The sequence below is a fragment of the Nicotiana tabacum genome, chromosome 4 (assembly GCF_000715075.1).
Source record: "Nicotiana tabacum cultivar K326 chromosome 4, ASM71507v2, whole genome shotgun sequence".
Taxonomy (NCBI): domain Eukaryota; kingdom Viridiplantae; phylum Streptophyta; class Magnoliopsida; order Solanales; family Solanaceae; genus Nicotiana; species Nicotiana tabacum.
In genome coordinates, this window is record NC_134083.1 from 124,601,907 (window position 1) to 124,611,837 (window position 9,931).

At 37.5% G+C, this 9,931-nt stretch overlaps 2 protein-coding genes across 3 annotated transcripts; both read left to right on the top strand.

The window, feature by feature from the left end:
- The first annotated feature begins 2,685 nt into the window (after window positions 1-2,685).
- On the top strand, window positions 2,686-6,280 carry LOC107825930 (uncharacterized). The gene is made up of 3 exons (XM_016652852.2): window positions 2,686-3,228; window positions 3,308-3,390; window positions 5,237-6,280. Exons 1-3 carry the CDS (start codon window positions 2,776-2,778, stop codon window positions 5,616-5,618), a joined length of 918 nt encoding a protein of 305 aa, XP_016508338.2. The 5' UTR covers window positions 2,686-2,775; the 3' UTR covers window positions 5,619-6,280.
- Window positions 6,281-7,446: 1,166 nt separating this feature from the next.
- On the top strand, window positions 7,447-9,420 carry LOC107825931 (phytolongin Phyl1.1-like). 2 transcript variants are annotated; one of them, XM_016652855.2, is made up of 2 exons: window positions 7,447-7,814; window positions 8,176-9,420. In XM_016652855.2, the coding sequence occupies exon 2, from the start codon at window positions 8,194-8,196 to the stop codon at window positions 9,004-9,006; it is 813 nt and encodes a 270-aa protein (XP_016508341.1). In that variant the 5' UTR covers window positions 7,447-7,814; window positions 8,176-8,193; the 3' UTR covers window positions 9,007-9,420. The 2 variants fall into 2 exon arrangements, with proteins under 2 accessions (XP_016508341.1, XP_016508340.1); XM_016652854.2 differs by having other exon boundaries at window positions 7,448-7,814; window positions 8,194-9,420.
- The last annotated feature ends 511 nt before the right edge of the window (window positions 9,421-9,931 follow it).

Sequence of the window (9,931 nt, forward strand, 5' to 3'; positions counted from 1 at the left end):
TGGATATGAATCTCCAAGTTCTCTAAGTTATCAGAGTGCCCGCTAGGATTTTTCTAACCCACTCTTCAATGTATGAGATGCTCTCTGGAGCTACCAACGAGGCTACAAAGAAGGGAGAAGGACAATCAAAAGAATGGCTTCAAAAAAGAAGAGAAAAGAAAACTATAATCCAATCTAGAAGAAGTGCCTTTACGTTTGTCATTCCACTTCTCCGAAATAAGCTCGTCTTCGGGCCGAATCAACTCACACGTAGGGACTGTAATAAATCGGTCGAACCAAATCCTATTGTGATCATCCTCGGAGTTCACGAGGGTTCGTGTACCCTGACTCACCATCGAGATGATGCTCCCTCTAAATGGATTTAGAGAGAAAATGTGTAAAAGGTGCGAAAGAGAAAAGTCGACGTGAGCGACACTCACTAAAAAGTGGAAGCATGCTACGAGCCTCCAAATATTCGATACAACTTGGCTCAAGCACACATTGAAATGGCGACAGAGGTCTAGAATCACATGATCTATCGCGGGTTCGAACCCAAAGGTAAGCAAATAAGTATACATAAAGAAAAATCAGGCCCGTGACTGGAAATTCTTTAGTTCGCTTGAGGGACGTGAACGGTGACATGATCACCCCAGCGGCAATCACGTAGACTTATGGGGACATGTTCTTCAGGAATAAGAAAATCTATATTATCGATATGAGAACTCCCACATTGCCCTAATGCTTTGTTCCATGCTTCAACGTATCCCTCAAAATCCAAGTGTTTGGAGAGAACCTCCAAGATCGAGGGCTCAGAACTTTGTTTCCCTTTCCTGCCTTTATGAGATTTGGAAGCTCTCTTCTTCTCCTCAGAAAGGGCAATAGAAGAAACATCCACAGAAGCAGTAGGGACAAAAATAGGGGATTTTCTGGTGAGGATGTAGCAGCACCTCTAGCTATAGGCATAGAAGGATGATCATCCATTAAAGGAAGGTTGAAATCTTGGAAATCCATGAGGATAGTGAAAGAGAAGTCGAGAAACGAAGGAAAGGATCAAAGAGAGGGTTAGTGAAGCAAGAAGGAAGACGAAGAAGATGATCAACAGAAGACTTCTAAACTAACAAGGAGGCAGACAACTTGCTATATATAGGCGGGAAACTCTCCCTTTCATAACCGCCAAAATCAAGAAAGGTTCATATCATAAGTATTCAGTATTGCCTAGGGACTGTAACATATGGAAGAATTAATAGAAGGTAGCCATATGTCCTGGAATATTAAATATGGTCTGTGCGCAAGTCACGTCAATCATAAAAGTAGTGCTCTGTTAAAATTTCTTGTTAAAGAAGGACTCTAAGCAAGACTGACTCCTACCAAAGGATTACCACTTATCGAGTGCTCTTCGTCGAGTCACCGAATAATTTGGAGGGGGGCTGATTGTATTGGTGAAATTTGCCTTTTCCACGTGGCGTGTTAAAATTCCATGTGGCAAGTAAGACTCAAAAATGGAGATAAACGAAGGGATCTGCCACCGGTTCGACAACCCTTTTATTCCGGAAGTGGTGGTTATTGGAGGGTCAAGTATTCGAAAAGATGAACGTATCTACTTGGAGACCCGGTCAACCGCCCCAGAAATCGTGGTCATCGAGCGTTACGCTGAGGCTGTTACTACTATCAAGAATCTCGCTCTCCACTACCCAATTCCCTAGTGTGCTGGCTTAAAACTCGGAGCGACAACGTCTCCCCCACGATTATCACCCCTACGTCTCAAGAGTGGGGTATCAAGAGAAGAAGAAGAAGACTCTCTTTACGTACAAAAATCATCTTGTATCAAAATCTCTTTTGAACAGCTACGTAACTTGATCACTCCTGCTTTGGAAATTGTTCGAAGATTGGAAATCAAGAAGAATCTCTAACCCTTTATTACTTCGCTTAATCTATTTTAGTCTTTTTTACTCGTCATTATTTATTATTTGCTAGTGGCCCTTAAAAATATAAATTCAATTGTTTAATCTCAAAACCTATTTTTGGATCAAACGCTTGAAACAATTAATTCTTTAACTTTACATTCCCTCTAAACGTACTCTTCTCTTTCCCATCACTAACTATACTAACACTATCTCTCGAACTAACTAATTGCATCAAATTCTTTGGATAAAAGAACTCTAGCTTTTAGAGTGGATTTCTTGAGTAGAATGATGAGTGATTTTTTTAGACTTTAAAAGACTATGGAGGAAGAGCAGTTCCGCCTTCTTTTATTTATTGCTCCTGTGGGCTCCCAAATCTCCTCCAATTGCGTGTTGGAACCAAACTGTGCACTGACAAGTACTTATTTAACAATCAAATATAATTTAATATGAAGAAGTTTAACTAAATTAGTCAATGTATTAGAGTCTATTTTAATTAGTGTGAATTCTCGGAGGACTGAATTTAGTTTAATGTGAATAAAATATATACTTGTAACAAAAATCGAGCTACTAAACATGGGTTGGGGGGTGGGCTTTTGGAGAGATCTCTAAAGATCGTAATTGGACCCCATCAAATGAATAGTTAATACTAGTACAAGGGGGGGGAAAAATCTCCCCATACTTTTAATCTTGTTATACTTATATACGTATGGTCCCCAGCCTCCACCACCCCCCCCCCCAACCCCTAACCCCACCACTTTTTGTCTGCTCTGCATAAAGAAGGAAGCATGAAGTTGGACTACTTGCAACTTGCAAGACTCGAAGAAGAGTTAGTAACTCACCTAGACTCCCAAGTCCAATACCCAAACACTTTTGTAGTACTAGTAATTAATTCATGTCATTATATATAATTTGTAAGTATTACATATCTAAATCTCCACTGCACCTATCTCTTTATCTTTTTTGGTCTGTCTTTTCCTTTGCCATTTTTCTCCTATTCCAAGCTACATTTACCCATCTGGGTCTTCTTCATTCTTGCACTACATTTATATGGGACAATTGTTATTGTTGTACCAAGATTCAATTTAAGGAAACATTGTCTGTGGTCATGTCTTATACTGGAAAAGGCTACTCTGATTCCAGCACTACTGGTGCTGTTGAAGGTTCATCTCACTTGAAGCTTTATCAAGCTTTCATCTTTTCAGTTCCCATTTTCTTTGCTTTTGTACTTTTGTTGTTTTTTTACATATTTTATCTTCGCCGTCGGAGGGTTGACTGGTCTTCTTTAAGGATGAGGAGTCCACAGTTGCAGCACACCGCCGCTACGGGAGCTGATGAATTGTCAAGGGTATGTATAAGGAAAATAAAAAGGAGTTATTTTTATATAAATCTTGGAATTGTTGTTTTAATTGATTTTGTTGCAACAGTGTGAATTGGGGTTGAAGAAGGAGGTGAGGGAGATGTTACCAATTATTGTGTTCACAGAGAGCTTCTCAGTCAAAGACACACAGTAAGAGTCAGTCCTTTGTCTTTCTTGATTTTTTGAATTATTATGATGATTGAAGGCGTTAAAAGATGTGAACCTAAAATTACATGGAGGGAAGTGTCTCACAAGATCTTAAATAATCTATTAAAAAGAAAATAGAATGAGACTTGGCTCAAAATAAAAGACGGTGGAAGTAAGAAATTCCATATTAGTGATAATAACTAGTTGATATTAAACTAGTTATTGAGATTTAGAGACGCCTAATTTGTAGTATCAGAATGAAATTGACCTGGGCAGTGGTATTAAGAAGAATCATAACCTAATTGATTTGCGATTGAGCCATTGAGGTGTGGTTGATTGATAAATGATTGACAGAGATTTATGGAAGGTTGTTTGCTATTGTATTTTATGTGGGGGTATTATGTTGCATAGGATGTAACTTATTTTGGGGTCGTAGTAGAGTATAAAGTAGGATAAAGGAATAAACAAGCATGGAAGTTCACTGGAAATCACTGGGCTTGATACTGGTAGTAATAAATGAAAAACAGATAAATCCGACCTTTTTTCTTTCCCAGGGTAAGTAAGAGCACATTGCACAAATCTACCCCTGTAATCGAACTTCTTGAACTCCTTGAGGCTTTTTATTTTTAAACCTTAATTAGGGAGCAAGCATGGAGCTGCAAAGGCTTGCCTAGTCTGAAGCAGTATTGAGAAAAATATTTGCAAAAGATGATGCCAGTAGAAAGCTCCATGTTGTTAAACGATTCCACTGGATTTTCATCAACTTCACTGCAAAAGTGTCTTGATGGACTTTCATCAATCTCATTGCAAAGAGCTGCCTCTTTCAAATGTCACGACACTCAACTATATGCAGATCTAGAGATATTGGTACCTAGGGGTGTCAAATGTGTGTGTGTGTGGGGTGGGGGGGCTGATTTTGGGGTCAAAATGTGTTGAGTCAATAAATGGACGGGTCAAATGACCTACCCAAAAGTTACTTGGGCTGAGATGAGGCTGGGTCAAGATGGGCTAAAATTTGGGTCATAGCCCAACTCTTACCGAGATTAACTAATGCGTGTTGTTTTCTTATGAATTATTTACTTGCCAAATAAGACTTTTTTCTTTTGTTATGGTCATATATAACATATCAAGAAAAAAGAATTATTGTAGATATTTTAAGTTGCTCACGGATCAATTTGGGCTAAAAATCAGCCCAACTTTAGATGGGCTGGGTCAAGATGGGGTAAGTTCAACAATGGACGTGTCATTGAGCGGCCCAACCTTTGGCGGGTTGGGCTTAAATTGCCACCCTTATTGGTACCTAAATTTGTTAAAATAATATTGTCCTCACTAACAATTTTTTTGATTAAAAAGAAAAACAAATGCACCTCTTAAACTAATAATATATGGGGTCAAATAAAAAATTTCATCATAGGAGCAGAAGGCTCATCTCATAAAATGCATTTATCATGAATAGTCTGTGTCTCTATGAAATTGCTGCAACTTCATCTAAGATATTTGTTGCACTTGCTGCTGTGTTGTTTTTGCTCTCTTATAGAAGTTATCCCCAAAACTTTAATTACTATAGTGGTTGTTGTGATTAGTTTTTCTGGGAAATCTGATGACATGTGCTTCAAGCTCATGCTGGAAAGAACTATCGAGTAATTTATTTTGGTATTTGAAAGAGTTTTAGTTTCCAATTTCTTCCCATACTTGTCAAAAGTTCTTTCACAATATTTGTGGTAATTGTCCATGAATTTCAAAAATCTCTTTGTTTAGTTTCTTAATTCAAAAGTTCTTTGTTTTGTTAAATCTCGATTTCTTAGTTATATCTCAGTTTCTTATGGAGTTCTCTCTTTTGCTGTTACAGGTGTTCAGTGTGCTTAGGTGATTACCAAGCAGATGATAGACTTCAACAGATACCTGTGTGTGGGCATACATTTCACATGGATTGCATTGATCTCTGGTTAGCCACTCATAGCACATGCCCCCTCTGCCGCCAATCCCTCCTTACTCCAGCTAAAGCTTCCACTGAAATACCTCATACTACAGCAGAAACCAGCGATAGAACATCAGCTGAGGAAAGTGGTGATGAAACATCTCGTCGTAGTGGCTCCGACTGCCCCAAAGTAGGCCAATTAAATGTGGAGCCCAGAACCACAGATGAAAGGGTAATTGAACCCTCTAGTCAAGATGCAAGTGAGGTTGACAATGTTGACCATGAGAGGGACTCAAGGGATGATGCCATGTAGGAAAGTTTGATGCTCGATTGTTGGGGGAAAATTTGCCATGTGCAGGATAATGTTTTGTGTGTTAGGGAACAATAGCAAGTGGGATGGTGCAGGATAAGTGTGATACATATATAAGTCTAGTATTCTGAAGATCTAATCTGATAGAGATCAGATCTTGTTTTGTGGTCGTGAAGTTTCTACATTTCTCAGGGAGAAGAAGAGGCAAAACAGCTTGTTTTTTCGACACTTTTTCTCTCTGGGAAAAGAAGAAGCTGAAGCAAAGTCATCTCTAGCTAGTGCATGTACAGATCATATATCTTGTTTTCATGCTGGTGAAGTTTCGACGTTTCTCAGGGTAATGAGAGCCAAAACAGCGCTAAAGTTTTGGCCATCTCTGGGGAAGAAGAAGCTGAAGCAAAGTCATATATTACTACAGATCATATCTTGGTTTTGTGCTCATGATGTTTCGACGTTTCTCAGGGAAATGACAGGCAAAACACCTCAAAAGATTTGGCCATTTTACATCTCTCTGGGAAAAAATGAAGCTGAAGCAAGCTTAGGCATTCTTTGATGCATGTTTATTCGAATGTTAAAAGTTTCTGTAGAGTTGTACCATGTAATAATGTTGTGTTATGAAAAAGTGAATTTGATGGACATTGTATTTTATGTCTTTCTCTTAGTCACAACAGCATTGTCAATTTTTACTTATTGGTAATGTTGAGGAATTCTCACTGCATTGTATGAATCTTCACAATTCTCTATTCAGTTGCCCTGGAAATGTCACGGTCAGAGGAGAATTCACATCTAGGGTGATTTCCGCAGAACTCTCTGGCTTTTCGATTTTATTACTTATTTTCTCTATATTTTTTACTTATCTTTAGTTATATTCAACCATTAAAGCATCAGCTTGAAACAATATTATAATTTGCTCATAGGTCAAAATTTTACCAGTTCAACCATGTTTAGTTATAACTTTGTACAAACTGACAGGGACGCGTCTAACTCGGATAAATTTTGTTATTATTGTATCTTTGGCAATATGAGAATGTCTTTATATGGATCTTAATTATAGATTTTCTTCTCTCTTTTTTCTCGTTATTTTAGAGATGAGGCAAGGAAATGGTAAAGAGGAAGTTTAGATAAGAAATCCGTGTGACACCACTACGCCAAGTTTCTACGGCCGGCATACCAACAAACTTCAAACAAGACTGACATTTATTGTGTAGGAAAAACCTTAATACCACTAGATTATAAAGCTTTGGTTTTAGGCGACTGCAATTCGAATTTGATCTAAGATAGGTTAAGAAACCTTTCTTTGTTGTCAATTCGATGTCAATCTCTTTATTTTCTAAGCAAGATTTACATTAAGAAAAAAAGTTCTATCTATTCTAAAAAGACTTATGGACGAGAATTGTATTATCTAATTTTTTTCTTAATCGGATATTGATTTCTTAATTATAGATTCACCAACTCCATTACAACACGATAAATCTTGTCTAGATGGATCAAATCCAAAAGGCAGTATACTATTGCTCAATATAATAAAATTTTGAAAAACATAAAATAAAAAATGGACTTACTAAATGGTAGCGAGGTCATATGAAATAAAATATATGAATCTCTATATATCACAACTTTCTTACAATCAAAATACTTTCAAGAACCCCCAAAAAAAAGCCTAAAAATATAGCCAAAAAAATATTGCTTACAAACTTGTTTTGCATTTTGTACGCGCAATTTTTTTTATTCTCTTGTAAAATTTCATCAGAGTCCATACATAAGAATTTTTCATGTTTAATTTCAATTTATGTTTTGCTTATTTCACCTCAACATATATTACTTTATTTACTCTCTTATGAATGTACAATGAATTTCAAAACCAAACACATAAAACCCTAGATATTAACTCATCAAAAGAATCCCACCGGTGGTTGTGAGAATGCCCAATCAGAAATTGTGCACTTGTTGATAATACTATATTAATTACTGGTAGGTGGATGATTTGGCCTTCTTTTTAATTTTAAACTTTTGGTCAAGTGTTGACATCCTATTGTACGTAGAATTGTGATCATCAGCATCATCCTTAATTACACGATTAAACACTAATATTCCTTAAACAAAACAAGCAAAAAGCACAACTATATCCTACATATTGACTTGGTCTGCTTCTGTGTCTGCTCATCTAAGAAGGTCCAGGACCTTAAGAACCTCAAACAGGTAAATTCTGACTTCTCAGTTAGTAAATCTTGGATTTTTATGCTTGACCCACAAACTTCCATGTAATTTTTTTCAATTTTAGTGTTTGGGTTCTCCACTAATTGGTCCATTCAATTAATGAGATATGAGGGACTTCATTCTTGATTTTGAGAACTTAGCAGAGGGCATGTTTTGGTATTTCTTTGATGTGTTCGATTTCCTTGCTGATGATTTTCTGGTTTTTGCCTCTTTGGTTGAAGAATTTCTTGCCCACTTTATCTGCCAAATCTGGATTGCTTAGATTCTACTCTCCAAAAATTTGAGCTTTTTACTAGTCCACTGTTAGTTTTGGAAGATTTGTTAGCTGAGTCAAAATTATTAGATTTTGTCTGTTGTCTAGATGGATCAAATCCAAAATGCAGTATACTATTGCTCAGTATCAAAAGGGGGTCGAATTCTGTATTCATATATTGGTGTAGGAGATGATGAGGTTGAGAACTTGGCTGTACTGTGCTTGGAAAAAACACCTCCTTATCATAAGTGGTATTTTCAGACCATGGCTAAAAAGACTTTTGGGTTTTTGATGGAAGAAGGGTATGTTTATTTTGCTATTGCGTACGAGGGTCTTGGTAACGGTGAAGTTCTTCTGTTTCTAGAGCAATTGAGGGACGAATTCAGAAAGGTGGCTAGAAAGGGTTCTGGCCGGAGTATGTCGAATCTGAACTCACTTTGTTTACAAGAACAACTAGTTCCTGTTATTCGACGTTTGATTACTTCGTTGGAGCATGTATCTGGATGGCCAGCAGATACTCCTCCACAGCACGGTGGCAACAATGCCAATGGACGATTTGAGGGAAGTGGATCTTCGACAAGAGCCCCTTTGTTGGTCAAGCCTAGTAGACAAGACAAGAAGAAAACGAAGGATCATGCAATCGCAATGAGAGGTATTGAGTTGGAGGAGCACCGGAAATCTACGGAACGACCTAAGGTTGATTCAGGAGTTACTGATCCGAATAATCAAGGTGCAGGAGTTCTTCCTCCACCTATGGTACAAAAGGAGTTTGGCTTGGTGAGGACTAGATCAGGCTCTCAAAACTTCCAAAGGAGGTGGTGCCGCCAAGTAAGGATTGTTCTTGCCATTGATGCTGCGGTATGTCTTGTGCTGTTTGTGATTTGGTTAGTTATATGTCAAGGTACAAAGTGCCTTCGCTGAAGTCATTGTTCAAAGTTTTGAAACTACTCCAGCCACATTACTGAAGAAGATGGATAATGAATTTCACAGCTTCTATGCGTATGTCAAAGTATAAATTTCTTTGCACTTTATATAGGAACTCATTGTACAGCGATATTTTGTTTATGGATGTAACGAATATAGTGCGCTACAACATATTCAGAGGTTCTTGTTTGGCTAATGTAGTCCATGCTTGCAGCTCCAACTTTCTTGCTAGACCTGGAAGTTGTGTGCTTCCTGTGATTATTTTTAAGCTTTTTTTTTTTTAGATTAGTGTTTTTGTATATTTAAAACTCCCTGCTTACATGCACAAAACATGTTTGTGCCATGTCCCCTGCCTTTTTGTCAAACATACTCTGAAGTGAAATACAGCATTTGTCTGCTCTGCCGTGCAAACTGCATCTACTTTTCTACAATGTCTCTTCCGGGCTTTCTGAATTTTTTCCTTTCTTTTCTATTTTACTCTTGGAGGGTAAATTTTCCTTTTTAGGGGTTGAGGGAGGCTCTTTGCCCTGCCGCGAGAAGGATTATGAGAAACTTGCCAAAATTGAGTATGCAAATAGTGCGTAGGCCTTCCTTGATGATGGGGCTCGGAGAAAATAAGCGATTCCAATAGTAGAGTAACATCAATATATCAAATATACTGGATGATGACCATATAGAAAGAACAAATCAAATGGAAGTATTTCCGGTTTAAAGGAGAAGAAACAACATGGAGAGCATTTGTAATTACAGTGCCCAATATTCTTTTTGGTATTTATCAAGCTGCATTTCTTTGGTGATTGTTAGATATTCAATGGAGAAAAACAAAAATGTTTCTTTTCATAAAAACCTTTATGTGTTACTGATGGCAGAGGAATAAGAAGCAGATTGCATCAGTATAAATTGCTGTAGGAAATCTATAATG